The sequence below is a fragment of the Alosa sapidissima genome, chromosome 9 (genome assembly GCF_018492685.1).
Source record: "Alosa sapidissima isolate fAloSap1 chromosome 9, fAloSap1.pri, whole genome shotgun sequence".
Classification (NCBI taxonomy): Eukaryota; Metazoa; Chordata; class Actinopteri; order Clupeiformes; family Clupeidae; genus Alosa; species Alosa sapidissima.
The window spans coordinates 10,741,578-10,766,583 of record NC_055965.1 but is presented as its reverse complement, the minus strand read 5'-3'; the positions used below and the strand labels follow the sequence as shown (position 1 = coordinate 10,766,583).

Genomic DNA, 25,006 nt, shown 5'->3' with positions numbered 1-25,006 from the left:
TCTGATCATAGGACCGGAATGGTTACCCTCTGGTAGTTGCCTTCACAAATTTGCAGTAGGCCTATCGGGACAGCGGCTTTGAAGTTATGCTAGTAGACAGACACATAGGCTACCTAAGGACTCTCTCGCCCTCTTAGTGGGAGATAAGGGTAAAAAATAACCTTCCACATCTTTTATTATGGTGATTGACGTGGTGATTCACGTGACATGGTGTTTTCGTTGTCCTTATTTGTTACTCGTTGTCAAACACGAGTAACAAATAATTGTATTGAGACAATAAAACTTTATTGTATTGTTCAGAATATTAACTTTTATTAAGCATTGCATTGACCCCTTAGGTCAGATCATCACTGGGGTTCCATCATTTAGGCCTATGCCGTCTATGTTAATTAACTGCGGAGTGGAGAGTGTCCTCTTCGCCTGTATTACTATGTGGAATAGAAGCTGCAGACAGGAGGGCACTGCAGCATGTGGTTAAGCAGGCTCAGCTCAGCGGACCATCGGCTGCAGCCTACCCAACTTTGAGGACATATACACTAGCAGGACTAAATTTCGCTCCTACATGTAAATGTAGGAATGACAATAAAGCTTCCTTGAATCTTTGAATCTTGAATCTCCTTGAACACCAATGTCTGCATTTTCCATCAACACAATCAAATATCCCAAGTCATGCTGTTGTTTTGCCACTCTCCAGAAATACAACTAACTTCTAGTGAAGTGTGAACATGCACAGGGAACATAGGAACCAGGGAACATAGGACCCAGGGAACAGGTACGCTCCCTTGTAAAGCTGTTGATCAGGTAGGACCCTATTGGCTGGTTTTTAACTAACTGGGTATTTGTGTGGACAAATGGGGTTAAACTGACGACAAATGGTTTCCATGTGTTCTGCTGATTAAAGTTCTCATGGGAACTGATGGGTAAAGTTCTCAAGACACTTGAGGTTGGTGTGAGAGAGGGGGTGTGTGTATGAGCAACCTACACGTTACTTATGCACTGATGATACCTACACGCACTGGATCATCTTCCTGAATCTCAATATGAATTAATGAATTGCATTCATTGTTTTGCACTTTTATGATGTCACCACATATTGGTTTTACCAAGAATATTTGCCATTAATTTAAATTACAAAAATACACAACTATTTTAAAACAAAATATGAAGCCATTTCTTTCAACCCAATAAAATACAAATTGTAAAATAGTATTTTGTATTTGAAATATGTATGTTAAATACATGTATCATACATAGTGTCCATCCCTGTTGCTGAGGAATTGCTCTCTTATCAATCTTCTCTGGTGGAAGAGGAAACCAGGTCCTGTCTCTGTGGTCTGTGTAGACGGCATATAAATTGCTGGCTTCCAGTAAGCCTTCTCTGCCACCTGGTGGATGTAGGGAGAAATGTTCATAAAAGAGGCAGGCATAGGAGGAGAGAGATCTCATCCTACAGTAAGTCTTCTTGAGTCTAATGGAATATTCAGTTGTCAAACGCTGACCAATCTTTTCTCATAAATGTCTCACAGGGGGAACATGTCCTGTTTAGTTGGGTCTATGCATATTCTGACCACTGCATCTCCAATAATTGGAATTGGAATTTCCACCTCTCATTCTCCAAAGTGCACTACCATGATGGCCCACCCTGCATTATTGTCTCCTGTGTGTGTGTCCCTTTCTGAAACTAGTTACTTCACCATCTTCCTAGCCACCAGCCCCCCTGGAGACCCTCGAAAATTAGGCAATTTATGGCTAAATATTACTGAAATTGCAATGGCTACAGTTCCCTGATAATTCTAATATAAAGATATGAAAATAACTTTTATATTTCCATAGAGTCTGGGTTCCCTAGTTTTACAGACCAAAAGTTGAAGATGAAGCATTGACATTAAGAGGGTGTAGGGTTATCAGAGGCATTATCTTACATGTGCAGTGGCTTTGGTGGATGGTTTTACTGTTGCTGGAGAGAGGAACATCTACTGATTCAAAAACAATCATCGTAATTGGGCCACACATAATGCGAGTCGTAACAGGAGGGTCTTTATGGGCATTTTTTTGCCTCACATGTTGATGGTACTGTGCTTCTGTAAAACTTTCTTGAGGATGTACAGCATAGACATAATATACATAGACGCCGCATTGGCTGCTGGAAACAAGAAATGCGGCCGCCATCTTGGACCGGTCATACTCCTCATTGCGTTGCAGCAGAAAACACAAGATGACAGCACTGTGCAACATGTTCCTGCTCAAATCGGCGGACCATACTCGGGGGATTTACTTTTCACAAGTAAGATTTAACATTACCGTACTATTGGTTGTATTTTGTATTTTCGAACAATGTGGCCTGTATCATAGCTACATGTATGACCTTTGCAGCAAAAAAACCGCGTGAAAATCTGTTCGGTATTCAGTGAGATATGATTAATTAAGTGTGCTGACAGCTCATTGCACCGGCCAAACAGATTACACTGAGTGGAGTGGATGACCGGTCCAAGATGGCGGCTCCAAATCTCGTCAGCGCTAGTAGGGAGCAGCGGTCGATGCGGCGTCTATGTATATTATGTCTATGATGTACAGTACAAAACTTAAAAGTGTTTCTTGAATGTACAATATTTTACTAACTCTTCACTGTATTCTACATACATGGTCTACACATATACATGCAAGTCTGTGCATACACACTCAGTAAAAAGAGGAAACTTCATTCAATTTGCCCATGCAGATTTTTGTGGTCTTTTAAATACATCTTCAAGATCTATATACAGACATTGATGTATCTGAGATATATGTTTTACACTGTAAAGTAATTGTCAGCATTCAGTCAAGGTCAGTGGTAAATGGGGTCAAAGTGCAACCACTATGTCACCTCAGAACGTCAGAATAAAACTTGCCACTGACAGTCTGACACTAGGGAAACACCTTGAACTTTATTGGACCAATAAAGTTTATTGTTGCAACGTTTATTATTAGCAATCTTGAGGCAATAGAGACAAATACATACACTTGTGTTTTTTTCACCCTTTATTTTTAATTTGTAGGACAAAGGATGATGGAATACTGTAGTACTGTGTGTGTGTGTGTGTGTGTGTGTGTGTGTGGCGGGAGGTGGGGTGTCTTGAGAGTGAAATAGTTGGGGCAGAAGGAGCTTGGTATTGGTGGAGGCGATCCTTTGCAGCTGCCAGAATTCCTTCTTTCTTTGGATCGGCGGCGAGATGGAGATTATGGCCACATTTAAATCTGGGCGCTTTTTGCTTTTCATAGGCCTGGTCTCAGCACCTCATATGCCACATTTGAAGATTTGTTTGTAATCCAAAATCAATTGTTGCAGTCTTCTGACTTGGATGTTTACTTTAATGCAAATTTCTGCAGGAGAAAAAAAAAAAAAAACACTTTACCAGGTATATCCCCTCTGTATTCTCTCAGGTTTAATAAAAACAACTGATACATTATCACACTGATAGATAATGATGTAAAATATAAATGTTTAATGTTCATGGTGTCCACTAATGTTTTGCACCCACCTTTTCTGGCATTTGTTGATAACGTCCTTGACAGTGACTTGGTCTCTCTGAGGGGCGAACCTGTCCACCATCTTGATAAGGTTAGGATGTGAAGCCAGGAATGCCAGGGTGTTACGGGCATGGGTCCTGTTTCAGACACAAAATACATCAACACTCATTTATGAGGACATAATAGTCATAAAAAATGGCCGCATTATAGTAACATTATGTAGTAGTTGTACCTTATACTAGCATTCAAAACAGATTCTGATGCCACTGTGACTTTTTAATAGGGAGAATGGTGTGTCTACTGTAGTTGCATTACGTTTGACGCTCATTCATTCATATTCTATGTACAGTATGTACAAAACATACAGTGTTTCCTGGACATAAACATTTTTCCACTAACTACTTCATTCTAATTGTGGTAAACACACAATTTCAAGTCCACTGCACTGACCATTTATTAATGATTTCGAGAGCTGATTGTTTTGATTTGGTAGCTGATTGGTTAATTTAGAAACAAAAAATAGCACTCCCACCTGACTTCCTGTGCACTGTCAATGGCCAGGCAGCTGATGGAATGGATAAACCGGTCAGTCAAGTCCTTTTTGCCAGACAGGACGTGGGATGCCCCCATGACCTCTGCCAGTATCTCCAGGAACTGAGCAGTGGTCTTCCTCACGGCCGCATTACGGTGCCTAAGAAAGTAGAGAACCATGACAAACCAAGAGAACCAGAGGAGACAACGAACCACAGAGCCAGGAGAACCAGGTGAAAAAGAGAACCATGTAACAGAGAGAACTGGTTGAGGACCAGTAAAACTGTAGCACAAAGAACCAGTATACAAGGAGAGAGTCTGAAGTGCAGGGTCACCAAGATTCTCTTTCCCCTCACCTGAGTCCTGTGTTGATGAAGGCGTTCATGCTGCGAGAGGGGGTGACGTTGAGCACCATGTACCCCAGTGCCAGCTCCATGTCCTCCCTGATGAAGCCGCTGGCCTCTCCAGCTTTAGGCAGCAGCGTCTGGGCTGTGCCCTCGGCCTCTGCGTCCATAGCTCGCCCCAGGTGAGCGTGCAGGTGGGCCAGCGTCACCATGGCAACTCGGGACACCATTGAGCGCAGGTTCTTCACCTGGGTGGGAGGGGTGATGCAGAATGATAGGTTACCACTCTGACTTGAAATATCTAGAATAGAGTTACAGCTGTGTGTTCTGTTCACAAAAGTGAATGCCCAGTATGATTATAGATTGTAGTGGCATTAAGAAATGTAAACTCATTGAACTATGTATAGCATCATTAAGTCATTTGAATAGACATTCTCTATCTGGTCTGAAACACAACAAATGCATCATGAGCTCCAGCTTGTTTTTCAGCAGAGAGCCTCTGACCTCGCGGTAGACGGCCAGACACACATCATGCAGCCTGGGCAGCAGCACCTCAGCGTGGTGCTGGGACAGAGACCTGATGGAGGTCAGGGCCTCGATCTTCTGCTCCCTAAAGAGAAAACACACTCAACTCAGAGAAACATGAGGATACATAGACTTGACTTTAGCATATAGCCCTAGCATAGGGCAGGCTATCTTCAATGAAGGAACATATTCTTCTAACACACATATGTCATCATGTCTAGACTCTATGATCTTAGCTGAAAGCCTATCATCTGTCTGAAGTCAATATGTTAATGTAACCTACAATATCACAGCTAAAGGCCTGTAAATAAATAAAGGCCTTAGATGTGTTAGCCTAGCCTATTTTAGCTACTGTTTACTCCCACCAGTCGTCGTCTCTGAGCAGCCTGAAGGCCTGCAGGATGGCCTGCTCAGGGCAGGACACAGGGGGCAGTTTGGCCAGCTCTGGGAGCTCCCTGGTCTGCTGGGTGCTGCTTGTCTGCTTCTCCACTATCACTCTCTTCTTCTTCACCTGCTCCCTCACTTCCTCCTTCCCTGCCAGAGACTCCATGGACTTTTGCTCTGGGAGGTTAAAGGTCAAATGTGTTTGTCTGACATCCTGTCTACACTGGCAAACTATTACTATACATAATTATGTAAACTGCACTGTGTAAGTAAGCTGTGTTATAACTGTATAATGTGTTCTGTATGTGCTGCTCAGTAATCTCTTTATATTGAACACCTCATGCCCATTTGTAGATTATTTTCATGTTACAACCAAAGCTATATGAGACAATACTGAGTGACTGAGTGTGTGTGTGAGATGGGGTAGGGGTGTGTACCTAACTCTCCTAACTTCACTACTCACCTGTCACAGCAGTGGCCACACTGAGTGATGTTGTTTTCTTGAAGCGGGGCAGTCTGCTGATGAACTGTCTCTGACAGGTTGCCTGGGGTTTAGCTGTCTCTGGGGGGGCAGGGACAGTGGAGGCAATAGGTGGAGTGGAGCTGCCTCTGCCATCTGAGACGTGTTTGAGGACACTGTTGCAACGGAGATCAGTGAGTCTGACCTCCTCAGTGACTCTAAGGGGCTCCTGCATGCACCCCACGTCCTGGGCTTCAGCTTGACCATCGCTGTCATGGTTTCGGTCATGCTGGACAGCTCTGGCACAGCGCCTGGCCCTGATCTTGTTTGGCTTGTTCTGGCTTTCTCCTGTTTCCTCAGGTGGAGCAGGTGCCATGCTGCCAGTAGCAACGCCACTCGGGGCTCTGTCATGATGGAGTGACTTTAGTGGGTGAGCGCGATCAAGGCCTGTCAACTTCTTCCTGCCTAGGGATCGCAGGGCACCTCGTTTGGGAGCTGCAGAGGGGAATCTGTCACCAACCAACAGCTGCATCAGGACCGGGTCTTGGACCTTGGCGATCGTGGGCAAGGAGGGGAATGAGGCGCTGGACCGCTGCTGCTGCTGCTGGGGGGGTGCAGGGCTGATAGGGGGCAACAGCTTGCGCTGGCCAGGCGCTACACCGGCTCTGAGCGGCTGCAGTGAACCGCAGAGCATTGTGGGATTGTGTTCTGACGGCAGCACAGGCACAACATGAGGATGATGATGAGGATGAAACAGCTGATGCTGAGACTGCAGACACACACACACACACACACACACACACACACACACACACACACTGCATTATCAATGCAAGTGTAATACAATTATGTATCTATATAAACCATAAACGTAGCAATTTTGTATGTGGTGATCCTGGAAAGTTTATATAGTTCTTATGGTAACCACTAACCCATAATTATGGTTGAGCCAAAGATTATTTAAGATTAGTTACCAGCAGACGGGTAACTAGACAATCTTTGGTTACCAGTTTAGGTCATCAAACTAAATTTGACCTTTAACCTTTCTACTTTCTGAAAGATTACTTTCTAAAGTGTGTCACTAGAAGTGTTATTTATCACAACTTATTACAGGCACCAGAAAATAAGGGATACAACATTTACATAATGTTCAGCTATAATAAGATTGTTGAGGGAACTCACACACACAGAGGTCCAGTTGTTAGGCATCTGTTTCACCAGGTGCTGCCGCATTTTGGTAATTATCTCCTGGTTTTGAGCGCGGATTTTATCCAGCTCTCCTTTAACACTTTGGGAATCCATTGAACTTAAAGCTAATTCACAGACAGTAGCCAGCCTACATTTCCAACTTGGTAATGACAATGAACTGAAATTAAACGCCTTGAACTTAAAATACAAAACCGTGTCAAAGACCGTAGATTGTTATGCAAAATTTGATTTGACAAAATCGAAAAGGATCTACTGAAAAGTAAGTGTGTGACAGCGCCAAGGGTGACAGGAACGCTATTGTGACCTCATAATTGTGACGCATGTATGGTTGCTGGACTGTAGCCTAGCTGGACTGTTCAGATGCAAATAAATGAGTTGTCGCCTATCGGCCTAGGCCTTAAACTGGTCAGCAGTCGCTATTATAGATAAATAACCATAACGATCGAAAGCTAAGCTATTTTAAGTAAATGTTGACTCATAAAAAGGACCTTGTCGGGCCAACAACTTTAATAAGGCTAATTCATCTTTGATTTGAGTTCAGTGATTTCTGCCTAACATAGCCTGCAAATTATTAGGCCTATACGCTGAGGCAACTGCAGACCCCATTGCCCCTGTCAGACATTTTATCAAAGTAAAACCAAATTCCAGAATCTGATTTTTTTTCATTATCTGATCATGTAGGCTAGGACCGGAATATGGTTAGCCTCTGGTAGGTGCCTTCACAAATTTGCAGTAGGCCTACATCGGGACAGTGGCTTTGAAGTTATGCGAGTAGACAGACACATAGGCTACCTAAGTACTCTCTCGCCCTAGTGGGAGATAACGGTAAAAAATAAGCTTCCACATCTTTTATTATGGTGATTGACGTGGTGATTCACGTGACATGGTGTTTTCGTTGTCCTTATTTGTTACTCGTTGTCAAACACGAGTAACAAATAATTGTATTGACACAATAAAACTTTATTGTATTGTTCAGAATATTAACTTTTATTAAGCATTGCATTGACCCCTTAGGTCAGATCATCACTGGGGTTCCATCATTTAGGCCTATGCCTTCTATGTTAATTAACTGCGGAGTGGAGAGTGTCCTCTTCGCCTGTATTACTATGTGGAATAGAAGCTGCAGACAGGAGGGCACTGCAGCATGTGGTTAAGCAGGCTCAGCTCAGCGGACCATCGGCTGCAGCCTACCCAACATTGAGGACATATACACTAGCAGGACTAAATTTCGCTCCTACATGTAAATGTAGGAATGACAATAAAGCTTCCTTGAATCTTTGAATCTTGAATCTCCTTGAACACCAATGTCTGCATTTTCCATCAACACAATCAAATATCCCAAGTCATGCTGTTGTTTTGCCACTCTCCAGAAATACAACTAACTTCTAGTGAAGTGTGAACATGCACAGGGAACATAGGAACCAGGGAACATAGGACCCAGGGAACAGGTACGCTCCCTTGTAAAGCTGTTGATCAGGTAGGACCCTATTGGCTGGTTTTTAACTAACTGGGTATTTGTGTGGACAAATGGGGTTAAACTGACGACAAATGGTTTCCATGTGTTCTGCTGATTAAAGTTCTCATGGGAACTGATGGGTAAAGTTCTCAAGACACTTGAGGTTGGTGTGAGAGAGGGGGTGTGTGTATGAGCAACCTACACGTTACTTATGCACTGATGATACCTACACGCACTGGATCATCTTCCTGAATCTCAATATGAATTAATGAATTGCATTCATTGTTTTGCACTTTTATGATGTCACCACATATTGGTTTTACCAAGAATATTTGCCATTAATTTAAATTACAAAAATACACAACTATTTTAAAACAAAATATGAAGCCATTTCTTTCAACCCAATAAAATACAAATTGTAAAATAGTATTTTGTATTTGAAATATGTATGTTAAATACATGTATCATACATAGTGTCCATCCCTGTTGCTGAGGAATTGCTCTCTTATCAATCTTCTCTGGTGGAAGAGGAAACCAGGTCCTGTCTCTGTGGTCGGTGTAGACGGCATATAAATTGCTGGCTTCCAGTAAGCCTGCCACCTGGTGGATGTAGGGAGAAATGTTCATAAAAGAGGCAGGCATAGGAGGAGAGAGATCTCATCCTACAGTAGGTCTTGAGTCTAATGGAATATTCAGTTGTCAAACGCTGACCAATCTTTTCTCATAAATGTCTCACAGGGGGAACATGTCCTGTTTAGTTTAAGCTCATCTCAATATTAATTTTAGACTCAGACTGAGACTCTTCATCCATTTGCCCACCATACATATTTGGGTCTATGCATATTCTGACCACTGCATCTCCAATAATTGGAATTGGAATTTCCACCTCTCATTCTCCAAAGTGCACTACCATGATGGCCCACCCTGCATTATTGTCTCCTGTCTGTGTGTCCCTTTCTGAAACTAGTTACTTCACCATCTTCCTAGCCACCAGGGGTGAACAGTAACTAAGAACATTTACTTGATTATTGTACTTAAGAGTCATTGGATGAGAAAACCAGGCAGAGGTTGGAAGATGGGGGTCGGCCAAATCGGCTCATACTTTGTATGTGTGAGAGGTATGTGGAACTATGGACAGCCATATGATTAAAACCCTCAAGCTATATTTCATTACTGAGTTCTGGGGGCCCCCCTGGAGACCCTCGAAAATCAGGCAATTTATGGCTAAAAATTACTGAAATTGCAATGGCTACAGTTCCCTGATAATTCTAATATAAAGATATGAAAATAACTTTTATATTTCCATAGAGTCTGGGTTCCCTAGTTTTACAGACCAAAAGTTGAAGATGAAGCATTGACATTAAGAGGGTGTAGGGTTATCAGAACCACTGAAAGCAGAATTTTCATATCTCTAAATTTTGGTCATTTTTATGAGGCATTATCTTACATGTGCAGTGGCTTTGGTGGATGGTTTTACTGTTGCTGGAGAGAGGAACATCTACTGATTCAAAAACAATCATCGTAATTGGGCCACACATAATGCGAGTCGTAACAGGAGGGTCTTTATGGGCATTTTTTTGCCTCACATGTTGATGGTACTGTACTTCGGTAAAACTTTCTTGAGGATGTACAGTACAAAACTTAAAAGTGTTTCTTGAATGTACAATATTTTACTAACTCTTCACTGTATTCTACATACATGGTCTACACATATACATGCTAGTCTGTGCATACACACCCAGTAAAAAGAGGAAACTTCACTCAATTTGCCCATGCAGATTTTTGTGGTCTTTTAAATACATCTTCAAGATCTATATGATGAGTGGCAAGAAATTCCAGCGCCTGGTGTGAGAGCGATTTGTCAAGTTATATCCATGCAGAGAGCAGGTTGTCCCTCTTTTCCGTGTGTGGTTGATCAGATCGGTAGTCATAAGTCAGCCATCCCTACGGTGTACTGTCATGCTGCTACAGTAGCCACTGACCAGCTTCCTACTTTCAGTCCTGGTGAGCTTCAAGAGGCCCAGAGGAGTGATCCTTGTATAGGAGAGGTCTGGCAAGCGATTAGTCTGAAGAAACCTGCCAACAGTATCCAGACTAGGCACCCAGACATGAAGGTATTGAAAAGGGAGTGGATAAAGCTGTCCCTCAACAAAGGGTTGTTGTATAGGACCATTAAGCAGGGTGACCAGTGTGTAAGGCAATTGGTGCTGCCTAAGCAGTTTCACAGTCTTGTTTTTAAGTTGCTGCATGACGACATTGGCCACTTGGGTTTTGATAAGTCGTATAGCTTGGTACGTGACAGATTTTACTGGCCCCGTATGAAGCTGGATGTTGAGAAACACTGTAAGACCTGTGAACGCTGCATCAAGCGGAAAACGCTGCCTCAGAGAGCTGCTCTACTTTCCCACATACAGAGTTCTGGACCCTTGGATCTGGTGTGCATTGACTTTCTTTCGATTGAGCCTGACTCTCGGAATGTTTGTAATGTGCTGGTTGTCACCGACCACTTCACTCGGTATGCACAAGCCTTTCCCACAAAGGACCAGACAGCTGTTACTGTGGCGAAGACTCTGTGGGAGAAGTATTTTATACATTACGGCTTGCCCACCCGCATTCACTCAGACCAGGGTAGGGATTTTGAGAGTAGACTGGTGACTGAGATGTTGACTATGTTGGGTGTTAAGAAGTCTAGGACGTCCCCTTACCATCCACAGGGTGACCCTCAACCGGAGAGGTTCAATAGGACTTTGCTGGATATGTTGGGCACCCTTGAGTCTCAGCAAAAGTCCCAATGGAGCCAACACATTGTGCATCTGGTGCATGCATATAATTGCACACCCAATGAGGCAACAGGGTACTCACCTTATTTTTTGATGTTTGGTAGGGAAGCTCGACTCCCTGTTGATATCTGTTTTGGTGTTTCGTCTAATGACACGTCATCTGCGTCACATTTGAGGTATGTGACAAAGATGAAAGAGGAGTTGCAAGCTGCTTACCAGCTAGCCCAAGCCTCGGCGGATAGGATGAACCAGAGCAATAAGGAGCGTTATGACCAGAAAGTCCGCTATCATAGCCTGAGTCCTGGGGATCGGGTGTTGATTCGGAACCTTGGTTTGAAAGGGAAGCAGAAATTGGCAGATAGGTGGAGTTCTTGTCCATATGTAGTGGACAGTCAGCTTTCTGACCTCCCTGTGTACAGGTTGAGGCCCGTGGATGGTAAAGGACCCATCAAGGTGATGCACCGCAACCATATTTTGCCGTTGGGACAGGAGGTGAGATTGGGCCCCGTGGCTGATACTTCTCCAGCTCCGTGCCCAAGAGCTGTGAGGCATAGAAGGGATAAGGAGAATCGTAGGGTTGGTGTCTCTGAAGTGTTGCCTACCGAAGATCTTAGACAACTTAGCTCTTCTGATTCCGATTCGGAATATGGCTGTTTTGCTGAGGATGCAGTGGAAAACGCTCCTCTGAGTACTAGCACACAGGTCCGTCAGCCTATACCAGATTCCACTGCGCCGTGTGTCTCCACCCCACTTAGAGGCCCTAGGTTAGTGCACACACCTAATGATGTAGTCGCATCTCCCCTCAACACTGCACTCCCCATCTCTCCATACAGGTCCCTTGAAGTAATAGAAGACGTAGCAGCTGCAGGCCAGGATGGTAGCTATCCTGATGGTCCCTCAACTACGGTTGCAGCTCCCTCAGAATCAGTGCCCCTTGTAGTGCGTAGGTCACATAGGGAAAGGAGGCCTACTGATCATTTGACTTATGGCAAACTGGGAGTGCAGAGCAAGCACACACTAGTAGCATCACGTCTAGCATCAGGGCAGTCTTCTCATGCCTGGTGGTGTTCTCCACAGGCTCTTTGTAGCACAGGTGCACACAGGCCATTTCTTATGCCGTACAAGAATGCCATCGCACCCATAGCTGGTTTTTAAACTAGTTTATTTGTTCCTTGACTTTGTTTATTAATTTGTTTGTTTGTTTGTTACCTTTGTTTTCCTTTTCACCTTATACTGTATGTGTCCCAGCATGGGGGCATGCTGTTTGTTTGGTGGGGGGAGAGTGTAAGCACCTGTAAAAGCTGACAATTTAATAACCTGTACTGTATTTACTCCATGTACCAGAATGCTTTGTAACTTACTTACTACTGTGATTTACTACATTCTGTGTGTGAACCAATCAAATGTCTTTGTTTGTTTTGCTTTTATTTGAATTGTTTAAGCAGCCAATGATTATTTGTTATTTGTTTATGCCCGCGAAATCGCAGGGAATGTGAAGGTTCCATCTCCTCAGAGAGGGGAAGGCTCATCAGTCACGGTCCGGGTTTGCACTGGAGAGAGAGAGGATACTTTGCTGCCTGTAGTTTGTGGAGACCATTGGACAAGTTCATAGGCCCACTTACTCCGTAACATCAGCGCATCGTACTTGCTTACCCCTTCTCTTTTAAGTTACCGGTCTGCTATTATTTGTCTAGCTAGCTATTTGTTCAGTGCTATTCATATATCTATGAGTGCTATAGGTGAAGCTATCCTGACCTGGGTAGCTGACCTGCTAGCTAGTTCCTGTTGCATTCTCCTTCGGAGACGGACTCGATTTGTGCTTCGGTGCTGGGCCCACCGGAGCCAGACCTCCTAAGGACGACTGCGTTTTGTCTCCGGTGCTGAGCCCACCGGAGTGCCAACCGCCAACTACCCGCTGCTGCTGTTGAGGTGTGCACTGCAGGCTGACTGCAGCAATATCCTCCACCGGAGTCGCATCCTCGGCTAGCTGGGACATAGCTGCCTCCGATTCCTCTGTGTCAGGACTGAGCGGGATCTCCCGGTTCTGAGTGATCGGTCGTGAGTAACGTCAACTGCACTTACACTGACACACACACACGTTCTCGTCTCTGCTTGGATCACCGGCGAGTTGGAGAGCCGTTCAGCGGTTGCTGTCCTGCCTGCAGCTCAGAGAGCTGCCGTCCTGTGCACCACCGAGCTCCAACGGCCAGCGCTTGGGGGGGTTGGGGTTTTATTTGATTATAGATGATTAATAATACTGTTGTGATTGGTATATTCTTGTGATTGAATGATATGTATATTGTATTGTTGTCTGTCTTTCACACTGGGAACTGTTTAGCTTAAGCTAACAGTGTATTTAGCCTTACTGTCTGAACGTTAACGTTCGGTTTTCCCCTTGAGTGAATTGTTCGCTCCCTGACATTTGTCAGCTTTTGGGTTGTCACGTCCACGACGTGGCTATTATCAAATAAATATTTAATTATTATATTTCTTTATATCCAGGGTGTATTGGCAATTCATTTAACTACCTTCACCACTAGTCTTATTATTTTCACATTGATTATTTAAATTCTGTAGGAATACACTATACACGAGCTATACGGTAAGTGTAGTATTTTTACAGTGGAGGCACCGCGCTATTCAATTGAATTTATTGTCTGTAATTGTTAGCCTACTGGTATTCAGGAATCTCAGCCAGCTCACCATTCCACCGCTGAGACCTTCAGGATCCTGTTTGCGCCATTTAATTAATTGTTTATGTATTGTAATAGTGCCTGTGCACACACCCGTTAAGAAGGGGTTACATACAGACATTGATGTATCTGAGATATATGTTTTACACTGTAAAGTAATTGTCAGCATTCAGTCAAGGTCAGTGGTAAATGGGGTCAAAGTGCAACCACTATGTCACCTCAGAACGTCAGAATAAAACTTGCCACTGACAGTCTGACACTAGGGAAACACCTTGAACTTTATTGGACCAATAAAGTTTATTGTTACAACGTTTATTATTAGCAATCTTGAGGCAATAGAGACAAATACATACACTTGTGTTTTTTTCACCCTTTATTTTTAATTTGTAGGACAAAGGATGATGGAATACTGTAGTACTGTGTCTGTGTGTGTGTGTGTGGCGGGAGGTGGGGTGTCTTGAGAGTGAAATAGTTGGGGCAGAAGGAGCTTGGTATTGGTGGAGGCGATCCTTTGCAGCTGCCAAAATTCCTTCTTTCTTTGGATCGGCGGCGAGATGGAGATTATGGCCACATTTAAATCTGGGCGCTTTTTGCTTTTCATAGGCCTGGTCTCAGCACCTCATATGCCACATTTGAAGATTTGTTTGTAATCCAAAATCAATTGTTGCAGTCTTCTGACTTGGATGTTTACTTTAATGCAAATTTCTGCAGGAGAAAAAAAAAAAAAACACTTTACCAGGTATATCCCCTCTGTATTCTCTCAGGTTTAATAAAAACAACTGATACATTATCACACTGATAGATAATGATGTAAAATATAAATGTTTAATGTTCATGGTGTCCACTAATGTTTTGCACCCACCTTTTCTGGCATTTGTTGATAACGTCCTTGACAGTGACTTGGTCTCTCTGAGGGGCGAACCTGTCCACCATCTTGATAAGGTTAGGATGTGAAGCCAGGAATGCCAGGGTGTTACGGGCATGGGTCCTGTTTCAGACACAAAATACATCAACACTCATTGATGAGGACATAATAGTCATAAAAAATGGCCGCATTATAGTAACATTATGTAGTAGTTGTACCTTATAATAGCATTCAAAACAGATTCTGATGCCACTATGACTTTTTAATAGGGAGAATGGTGTGTCTACTGTCGTTGCATTACGTTTGACGCTCATTCATTCATATTCTATTTACAGTATGTACAAAACATACAGTGTATGGTCCTGGACGTAAACATTTTTCCACTAACTACTTCATTCTAATTGTGGTAAACACACAATTTCAAGTCCACTGCACTGACCATTTATTAATGATTTGGAGAGCTGATTGTTTTGATTTGGTAGCTGATTGGTTAATTTAGAAACAAAAAATAGCACTCCCACCTGACTTCCTGTGCACTGTCAATGGCCAGGCAGCTGATGGAATGGATAAACCGGTCAGTCAAGTCCTTTTTGCCAGACAGGACGCGGGATGCCCCCATGACCTCTGCCAGTCTCTCCAGGAACTGAGCAGTGGTCTTCCTCACGGCCGCATTACGGTGCCTAAGAAAGTAGAGAACCATGACAAACCAAGAGAACCAGAGGAGACAACAAACCAAAGAGCCAGGAGAACCAGGTGAAAAAGAGAACCATGTAACAGAGAGAACTGGTTGAGGACCAGTAAAACTGTAGCACAAAGAACCAGTATACAAGGAGAGAGTCTGAAGTGCAGGGTCACCAAGATTCTCTTTCCCCTCACCTGAGTCCTGTGTTGATGAGGGCGTTCATGCTGCGAGAGGGGGTGACGTTGAGCACCATGTACCCCAGTGCCAGCTCCATGTCCTCCCTGATGAAGCCACTGGCCTCTCCAGCTTTAGGGAGCAGCGTCTGGGCTGTGCCCTCGGCCTCTGCGTCCATAGCTCGCCCCAGGTGAGCGTGCAGGTGGGCCAGCGTCACCATGGCAACTCGGGACACCATTGAGCGCAGGTTCTTCACCTGGGTGGGAGGGGTGATGCAGAATGATAGGTTACCACTCTGACTTAAAATATATAATAAAATTACAGCTGTATTCTGTTCACAAAAGTGAATGCCCAGTATGATTATAGATTGTAGTGGCATTAAGAATGTAAACTTATTGAACTATATATAGCATCAAAAGTCATTTAAATACACATTTTCTCTCTAGTCTGAAACAGAACAAATGCATCATGAGCTCCAGCTTGTTTTCCAGCAGAGAGCCTCTGACCTCGCGGTAGACAGCCAGACACACATCATGCAGCCTGGGCAGCAGCACCTCAGCGTGGTGCTGGGACAGAGACCTGATGGAGTTCAGGGCCTCGATCTTCTGCTCCCTAAAGAGAAAACACACTCAACTCAGAGAAACATGAGGATACATAGACTTGACTTTAGCATATAGCCCTAGCATAGGGCAGGCTATCTTCAATGAAGGAACATATTCTTCTAACACACATATGTCATCATGTCTAGACTCTATGATCTTAGCTGAAAGCCTATCATCTGTCTGAAGTCAATATGTTAATGTAACCTACAATATCACAGCTAAAGGCCTGTAAATAAATAAAGGCCTTAGATGTGTTAGCCTAGCCTATTTTAGCTACTGTTTACTCCCACCAGTCGTCGTCTCTGAGCAGCCTGAAGGCCTGCAGGATGGCCTGCTCAGGGCAGGACACAGGGGGCAGTTTGGCAAGCTCTGGGAGCTCCCTGGTCTGCTGGGTGCTGCTTGTCTGCTTCTCCACTATCACTCTCCTCTTCTTCACCTGCTCCCTCACTTCCTCCTTCCCTGCCAGAGACTCCACGGACTTTTGCTCTGGGAGGTTAAAGGTCAAATGTGTTTGTCTGACATCCTGTCTACACTGGCAAATTATTACTATACATAATTATGTAATAACTGCACTGTGTAAGTAAGCTGTGTTATAACTGTATAATGTGTTCTGTATGTGCTGCTCAGTAATCTCTTTATATTGAACACCTCATGCCCATTTGTAGATTATTTTCATGTTACAACCAAAGCTATATGAGACAATACTGAGTGACTGAGTGTGTGTGTGAGATGGGGTAGGGGTGTGTACCTAACTTTCCTAACTTCACTACTCACCTGTCACAGCAGTGGCCACACTGAGTGATGTTGTTTTCTTGAAGCGGGGCAGTCTGCTGATGAACTGTCTCTGACAGGTTGCCTGGGGTTTAGCTGTCTCTGGGGGGACAGGGACAGCAGAGGCAATAGGTGGAGTGGAGCTGCCTCTGCCATCTGAGACGTGTTTGAGGACACTGTTGCAATGGAGATCAGTGAGTCTGACCTCCTCAGTGACTCTAAGGGGCTCCTGCATGCACCCCACGTCCTGGGCTTCAGCTTGACCATCGCTGTCATGGTTTCGGTCATGCTGGACAGCTCTGGCACAGCGCCTGGCCCTGATCTTGTTTGGCTTGTTCTGGCTTTCTCCTGTTTCCTCAGGTGGAGCAGGTGCCATGCTGCCAGTAGCAACGCCATTCGGGGCTCTGTCATGATGGAGTGACTTTAGTGGGTGAGCGCGATCAAGGCCTGTCAACTTCTTCCTGCCTAGGGATCGCAGGGCACCTGGTTTGGGAGCTGCAGAGGGGAATCTGTCACCAACCAACAGCTGCATCAGGACCGGGTCTTGGACCTTGGCGATCGTGGGCAAGGAGGGGAATGAGGCGCTGGACCGCTGCTGCTGGGGGGGTGCAGGGCTGATAGGGGGCAACAGCTTGCGCTGGCCAGGCGCTACACCGGCTCTGAGCGGCTGCAGTGAACCGCAGAGCATTGTGGGATTGTGTTCTGACGGCAGCACAGGCACAACATGAGGATGATGATGAGGATGAAACAGCTGATGCTGAGACTGCAGACACACACACACACACACACACACACACACACACTGCATTATCAATGCAAGTGTAATACAATTATGTATCTATATAAACCATAAACGTAGCAATTTTGTATGTGGTGAACCCTGAAAGTTTATATAGTTCTTATGGTAACCACTAACCCATAATTATGGTTGAGCCAAAGATTATTTAAGATTAGTTACCAGCAGAGACGGATAACTAGACAATCTTTGGTTACCAGTTTAGGTCATCAAACTAAATTTGACCTTTAACCTTTCTACTTTCTGAAAGATTACTTTCTAAAGTGTGTCACTAGAAGTGTTATTCATCACAACTTATTATAGGCACCAGAAAATAAGGGATACAACATTTACATAATGTTCAGCTATAATAAGATTGTTGAGGGAACTCACACACACAGAGGTCCAGTTGTTAGGCATCTGTTTCTTCAGGTGCTGCCTCATTTTGGTAATTATCTCCTGGTTTTGAGCGCGGATTTTATCCAGCTCTCCTTTAACACTTTGGGAATCCATTGAACTTAAAGCTAATTCACAGACAGTAGCCAGCCTACATTTCCAACTTGGTAATGACAATGAACTGAAATTAAACGCCTTGAACTTAAAATACAAAACCGTGTCAAAGACCGTAGATTGTTATGCAAAATTTGATTTGACAAAATCGAGAAGGATCTACTGAAAAGTAAGTGTGTGACAGCGCAAAGGGTGACAGGAACGCTATTGTGACCTCATAATTGTGACGCATGTATGGTTGCTGGACTGTAGCCTAGCTGGACTGTTCAGATGCAAATAAATGAGTTGTCGCCTATCGGCCTAGGCCTTAAACTGGTCAGCAGTCGCTATTATAGATAAATAACCATAACGATCGAAAGCTAAGCTATTTTAAGTAAATGTTGACTCATAAAAAGGACCTTGTCGGGCCAACAACTTTAATAAGGCTAATTCATCTTTGATTTGAGTTCAGTGATTTCTGCCTAACATAGCCTGCAAATTATTAGGCCTATACGCTGAGCAGATATTATTCCATTCCAAAAACTCAAGTACAGAACAAGAGCAATCAGGCAACTGCAGACCCCATTGCCCCTGTCAGACATTTTATCAAAGTAAAACCAAATTCCAGAATCTGATTTTTTTCATTATCTGATCATGTAGGCTAGGACTGGAATATGGTTAGCCTCTGGTAGGTGCCTTCACAAATTTGCAGTAGGCCTACATCGGGACAGTGGCTTTGAAGTTATGCGAGTAGACAGACACATAGGCTACCTAAGTACTCTCTCGCCCTAGTGGGATATAAGGGTAAAAAATAAGCTTCCACATCTTTTATTATGGTGATTGACGTTGTGATTAACGTGACATGGTGTTTTCGTTGTCCTTATTTGTTACTCGTTGTCAAACACGAGTAACAAATAATTGTATTAACACAATAAAACTTTATTGTATTGTTCAGAATATGAACTTTTATTGAGCATGTAGTACATCCCTCATTTCATCACAATTTTCATCCAAACATGGTAGAGTTCATATGGTGTGAGTGAGTCATAAATCTGCATCAGGGTAGGACTATCCATATTTGTATCCACGTTTTGCAATTTTTTTGCAAACAAGAAAATCACAGATCTCACCAAATGTTCGTAGAATCTGAGGATAGGACACTGGCCTAACGTTAAGAGTCCATTCCCATCTATCGAGCTCGTTGACCCCTTAGGTCAGATCAGCACTGAGGTTCCATCATTTAGGCCTATGCCTTCTATGTTAATTAACTGCGGAGTGGAGAGCATCCTCTTCTCCTGTAGTACTATGTGGAATAGAAGCTGCAGACAGGAGGGCACTGCAGCATGTGGTTAAGCAGGCTCAGCTCAGCGGACCATCAGCTGCAGCCTACCCACCATTGAGGACATATACACTAGATAGATAGATAGATACTTTATTGATCCCCAGGGGAAATTCAAGGTCTCAGTAGCATACAGACAACACACACACATTCACTTACAGCAGAAAAAGTAATTAAAAGTATATAATATAAAAACACAACTAAGCAATAAGGACAGTAGAAGATAAAAAATATACTAAATATACTAAAATACAAATTATACTAACTAACATTTAATCTAAATAAATTCTAAAAACAGTATCCACATTGTGGTGATTAATCAATCAAGAGGCGCTTGCAATGACTGAGGCAGGGACTGAGCCTGTGATTCTCTGTGCATAGTAAGGTAAGGTAAGGTGCTCTGTGTGAGTGAGTGTCACGGTGATAGTGCAATGGTGATAGTGGTCATTGTGATCGTGCAAATGAGTAAGTCCAACAGTGCAACAGTGCAAGAATAAGTCTATATATCTATATATAACTATTTTAAGAAAAGGTATAAGTATGGCCACAGTTCGGCTGTGGCATGGAGGGAGGGGTTTTGCATATGTGCTAATATAGCATGCAAACAGTGAGGCAGAAAGACAGTGGTAAAAAGTGTCTAGTTGACAGACAGTATCCAAACGTGGAGGGGGTGAAGAGGCAGACAGACTATGCAGAGAAGTCTATCTCTCCTCTTCCCTTAAGTGAAGCATTGAACAGTTCAATGGCCCTGGCGACAAATTACTTCCTCAGTCTGTCTGTTGTGCAAGGCAGTGAGCGAAGTCTCCAGCTGATCAGTCTCTTCTGCTTAACAATAGTGCTGTGGAGTGGGTGACACTCATTGTCCAAGATGTTGATCAGTTTGTTTAGGGTCCTTTTGTCAGATATTGAAGTGATGCACTCCAGTTCAGCTCCCACTACAGAGCCAGCTTTCCTTACCAGCCTGTCAATTCCCTCCGCATCCTTCTTCTTTGTGCTTCCTCCCCAGCATACCACTGCATAGAAGAGGACGCTGGCAACAACAGACTGGTAGAACATCCTGAGGAGCTTGCTGCACACATTGAAGGACTGCAGCCTCCTCAGGAAGTACAGCCTGCTCTGCCCTTTCTTGTAGCATCAGTGTTGGCTGACCAGTCCAGTTTATTGTCCAGGTGGAGACCCAGATACTTGTAGGTGCTTACCACCTCCACATTGACCCCATCAATGGGGACTGGTAGCAGACTGGGCTTAGACCTGCGGAAATCCACCACCATCTCCTTTGTCTTTGAAGTGTTGAGTTGAAGATGATTGCACCATTGCACAAAGTCCTCCACCAGGCTCCTGTACTCCTCCTCCTGCCCGTTCCTGATACACCCCACAATTGCAGTATCGTCAGAAAACTTCTGCATGTGGCATGACTCGGTGTTGTAGCAGAAGTCAGATGTGTACAGGGTGAGCAGGACTGGAGAGGGCACAGTTCCCTGTGGCGCTCCGGTGCTGCTGATCAGTGTCATTACATTACATTACATTACATTTGGCTGACGCTTTTTAACCAAAGCGACTAACAACATGGTAAACAGTAAGTTTTAGAACAATTCTCACAATTTTAGGACAGTTTAAAAAAAACATTAGAGTACAGTAAGAATAAGTGCGTCGGTGAGTGCTGTTTTTAACAGTTACAGATCAGTAAGACTTGTTGTAAGTGTTGCTATGAGAGTAGATGTTCTCTAAAGAGCTGGGTCTTCAGGAGTTTTTTGAAAGTGGAAAAGGATGTCCCTCCCCTTGTAGGAACTGGCAGTGTGTTCCACCAACGAGGAACAACAGATGAGAAAAGTTTGGATTGGCTTGAGCGTACCGGTGGTAGAGCTAGACGTCGTTCGTCAGAGGAGCGCAGCGGTCTGGAGGTGTCAGAGAGAGAGTTCTTCAGTCTGACGAACTGTGGTCGCTCGGTCAGGTAATCTGTAATCCAGGTTACCAGGTGAGCATCCACACCCATCTGCAAGAGCTTGTCTCCCAGTCTGAGGGGTTGGATGGTGTTGAAAGCACTTGAGAATTCAAAGAACATGATTCTCACAGCACTTTTCCCCTTATAGGTGGGAATGTGTCCTGTGTAGAAAATAAGTGATGGCATCGTCCACGCCCACTTTCTCCTGGTATGCAAACTGTAACGGGTCTAGTGCAGCCACTAGCATGACTAAATTTTGCTCCTACACTCAAATGTAGGAATGACAGTAAAGCTTCCTTGAATCTTTGAATCTTGAATCTCCTTAAACACCAATGTCTGCATTTTCCATTGTTCTGCATTACAATCAAATATCCCAAGTCATGCTGTTGGTTTGCCACTCTCCAGAAATACAACTAACTTCTAGTGAAGTGTGAACATGCACAGAAGATGTGGCTGGTATAGCAATATTTAACTCAAAACTACAGACAGCAAGAATTTATTTCTAATAAGGTTTGCAAGAATGAATCTAATATTGGAATATTGATAAATTAGAATATTTTCTAGATTTTTTAATCTAAGTCGGTGCAACACAACTCAATCATTTCCATGCCTCATATTTGAAAAAATAGCAAAAACGTTTGTTCAGCCTTATATGCCACACTTATCATCAACAAATGTAAACCAACATCACAGCCAAATTCTTCTTATTATATGCTTATATACAAGTTCTTATAATAGCCTTGGCTATTGAACTAGCAAAGCCATATTGTCTGCTTCTATGCAACGAGCTGTCAGAAGGGTTCATCTATCCAGATTAAGGCCAAAGAATATTTGCTAGTTTAGGTGTCATCCACTTTAGAATTTGCCTGGAGGCCAGTCCGGATTGACCACGCCCACAATATAAATTTGGGAAATTCTGAATAGAATTGAATCTGGCTATGTCAGGCTATGAAAAAAAAAATAGGTAGTGACATTCATCATTTTAACTAGTAGGCCTAACAGTTATGACACACAGAAAAAAAACATTTATGTTCTAAAATAATTTTAAAAAGTATAACATACATGTTTATGAAATACCGAAATGAGAGAATTCTATTACATTCATACCTGCCAACACCTGTTTCTCCTGTGGCTGTTACATTTCCCGGAAAACTCCCATAACTTTATTATGAATATCACACAATGTACAGTTAAACAAATTCAGTAGCAACTGATGGGGCAGTGAAAAATAATTAATTTTTGTGTCTATTTAGGCCTACATTGCCAGTGTCATGAAAATTAAAAAGACAAATATAATCTTAAATATACTTGTAATCTTAAATAAATCTAGTCAGACACAAGGAAGCTCATACTAAAGGCCACACGTCCATGTTAAAAACACGTTTCAGCATGAGCGCATATCCTGCACAAACTGACAAATGGCGCTGCTGCGTCGCTCAGATGTTTTTCGTATCTCTTCCAGGATGCCGTCTCTGTTTATCTTCACATTCATTGCGGCCAGATCTGCTAGGTGGTCGATCTTGTTTTTGTCCCTGTAGATCATCTGGAAGGTGGTGTATTCCTTCGACTCTTCTGTAATGGTGGATTCATCTGTAGGGTTGGCATGAGGAAGCCATGAAGAGAATGGAAATGTGAGAGTAGAGTTCAGAGAAGGAGACAGAGTAGGTAACATGTTTAAAAAATAGGAATACGGAAAAATATGACAATATTAACATTCCACTCACTTTCACAATTATCGATGTTGAAGAGGGGGATGTGGATTATAGTTGGCTTGCCCTCTTCCTCAAAAACATAGAAGGAGTCTGGGTGGTCTGGGTGCAATTTTGCGAAGTCTATTTTGGGGAAAGGCCTTTTGTTGGCGGCTGCATAGTCACTGGCCTCCTTCAATGTCTGAACACAAACATACACATCAGCATGGATATAACTGAACTCAGAACACAAGTGATGAAGTGGAGGAAAACGTTATTCAACACAATACAGTATTCATCCTGTATTGTTCTTACAATCACTAGCCTATCACAAATAATTTAAGGATGTTTATTTGTAGTTTTACATAATTTAACCTTCTTAAAGGAAGTAAAATATCAGTATGATCTTCGATACATCAGGGAATCACAGTAGAGGATTATAATCTCAAATTGGGATGATGTGCAGTTGTTCAATAGGTACATCATATATTTGCTGTTCATGTACTGAGATGATTGCACTGGTATCGCGTATGCAGGGATAGGGATTTTTCCTTACACCAAAGGGATCATCCATACTGAAGTCAAAGGACAATATGATGTCCACATCCCTCGCCTCTCTCAGCACGGATGGATACGGAGAGTTCAGGAAGAGCCCAGCATCTATCAGGTGCATCACATCCTTCTTGCTCATGTCCTCTGGAACCTTGGGGTCTGCACATAACCAGTAACCCCAGTAGTGTAAGCACACAATGTTGATAAAGATAGAATTTTACATGATCTCTTTTGAAAATGCTCCTCTGAAATGATTCAGTGTGGAGGACTGTTACCGTGGAATTGGTTGAGGAAATTAGCCACGTTTCCAAATTGCCATTTATAGAATAATGGCAAGATGTGTTTAATGACCCACCACACTGAAAGGGAAAAATGAGTCAGGGTCAGTGCTATCAAATGGATTACTCATCGTAGTGCTACTGTATATCAGATTCAGATTTGCTTTATGTTAACCCCTAATTCTCTGTTTGAACATTCTAACAGAAGTCTTACCATCAGTTACAATGTCGTTAAACTTGTTCAACTCCTGGCCCCACTGCTCAGATGATCCTATGAGTTCTTCAAAGATATTCTCCATGTGCTTTTTTTTTTTCTCCTGGTCATTCATGTCTGTCCACATCTCATAATCCAGTTCAAGGAGCGTGGGGCTGAATTTCCCATAGTCCTCTAGATGGCAGCAGAGAAGTCTATGAATCCCTTAAATATAATCATTACACCTGTGGAGTCTAGATAAAAGTAACTGGAAGAATATTCAAGATGGCTGAAACGATGTGTTTTCTTTCGACATCTAGCTTTCACAAAAGTACAACGTAGCTCAATTCTAATTCACATTGTGGTCCATCTCTTTCTAGGGGAAAGTTTCTTAGAGTACTTAGAGTCGTACGTTTCCCAAAGTGCTGCCTTAACCACTCATTTCATTTTCTGAATCTTTGGTAGAGCTTGCCACAAATTAATGTCTTTGACAAGATGGGTTTTTCAACTGAACACACCATTTTATCATCTCCAATCATACCCTTAGTGCGCATATGACACTTTGAGTTTCTGCCTTTTAAAGAATCATTTTGACCCACAATCAATCTTGATTGGCCAGGGAACCAAATCCAAAGCCTCTCATGCAGTCTACCGCTGAAACTGAGGAACTGAAACCATGTGTCACAACCACACCCACACCTGCTGACACTCTACCCCATCAATGCTCCTGCTCAACTGAGTTCTAATGAACATTATTGCCTTTGTGT

General features: G+C 43.2%; 3 protein-coding genes across 4 annotated transcripts; all 3 read right to left on the bottom strand.

Annotated features, from left to right (window-relative positions):
- Positions 1-3,097: 3,097 nt before the first annotated feature.
- Positions 3,098-7,191, bottom strand: LOC121719150. Of its 2 annotated transcripts, XM_042104572.1 has the most exons (8): positions 6,934-7,191; positions 5,755-6,520; positions 5,273-5,468; positions 4,887-4,992; positions 4,395-4,630; positions 4,040-4,198; positions 3,519-3,644; positions 3,098-3,360 (listed from the first exon to the last, which is right to left on the bottom strand). In XM_042104572.1, the coding sequence occupies exons 1-8, from the start codon at positions 7,051-7,053 to the stop codon at positions 3,348-3,350; spliced, it is 1,722 nt and encodes a 573-aa protein (XP_041960506.1). In that variant the 5' UTR covers positions 7,054-7,191; the 3' UTR covers positions 3,098-3,347. The 2 variants fall into 2 exon arrangements, with proteins under 2 accessions (XP_041960506.1, XP_041960507.1); XM_042104573.1 differs by lacking the exon at positions 6,934-7,191 and having other exon boundaries at positions 5,755-6,529.
- Positions 7,192-14,259: 7,068 nt separating this feature from the next.
- Positions 14,260-18,406, bottom strand: LOC121719151. Its single transcript, XM_042104575.1, has 8 exons — positions 18,152-18,406; positions 16,987-17,746; positions 16,503-16,698; positions 16,117-16,222; positions 15,631-15,866; positions 15,276-15,434; positions 14,752-14,877; positions 14,260-14,594 (listed from the first exon to the last, which is right to left on the bottom strand). The coding sequence occupies exons 1-8, from the start codon at positions 18,269-18,271 to the stop codon at positions 14,582-14,584; spliced, it is 1,716 nt and encodes a 571-aa protein (XP_041960509.1). The 5' UTR covers positions 18,272-18,406; the 3' UTR covers positions 14,260-14,581.
- A 4,455-nt stretch (positions 18,407-22,861) lies between these two features.
- On the bottom strand, positions 22,862-24,343 carry LOC121719186 (cytosolic phospholipase A2 gamma-like). Its single transcript, XM_042104623.1, has 5 exons — positions 24,261-24,343; positions 24,044-24,127; positions 23,773-23,927; positions 23,253-23,418; positions 22,862-23,118 (listed from the first exon to the last, which is right to left on the bottom strand). Exons 3-5 carry the CDS (start codon positions 23,905-23,907, stop codon positions 22,913-22,915), a joined length of 507 nt encoding a protein of 168 aa, XP_041960557.1. The 5' UTR covers positions 23,908-23,927; positions 24,044-24,127; positions 24,261-24,343; the 3' UTR covers positions 22,862-22,912.
- Positions 24,344-25,006: the final 663 nt, after the last annotated feature.

Excerpts from the sequence above, each read along its gene's own strand:
- LOC121719150 (XM_042104572.1), bottom strand. The coding sequence starts at position 7,053 with ATGGATTCCCAAAGTGTTAAAGGAGAGCTGGATAAAATCCGCGCTCAA. Across the intron at positions 4,199-4,394 it reads TTCATCAACACAGGACTCAG|GCACCGTAATGCGGCCGTGA; the intron begins GTGAGGGGAAAG and ends CTACTTTCTTAG. Across the intron at positions 3,645-4,039 it reads GACAGTGCACAGGAAGTCAG|GACCCATGCCCGTAACACCC; the intron begins GTGGGAGTGCTA and ends TGTCTGAAACAG.
- LOC121719151 (XM_042104575.1), bottom strand. The coding sequence starts at position 18,271 with ATGGATTCCCAAAGTGTTAAAGGAGAGCTGGATAAAATCCGCGCTCAA. Across the intron at positions 17,747-18,151 it reads ACAACTGGACCTCTGTGTGT|TCTCAGCATCAGCTGTTTCA; the intron begins GTGAGTTCCCTC and ends GTGTGTCTGCAG. Across the intron at positions 15,435-15,630 it reads CTCATCAACACAGGACTCAG|GCACCGTAATGCGGCCGTGA; the intron begins GTGAGGGGAAAG and ends CTACTTTCTTAG.
- LOC121719186 (XM_042104623.1), bottom strand. The coding sequence starts at position 23,907 with ATGAGCAAGAAGGATGTGATGCACCTGATAGATGCTGGGCTCTTCCTG. Across the intron at positions 23,419-23,772 it reads GTATGGATGATCCCTTTGGT|ACATTGAAGGAGGCCAGTGA; the intron begins GTAAGGAAAAAT and ends GTTTGTGTTCAG. Across the intron at positions 23,119-23,252 it reads CAACATCGATAATTGTGAAA|ATGAATCCACCATTACAGAA; the intron begins GTGAGTGGAATG and ends CCAACCCTACAG.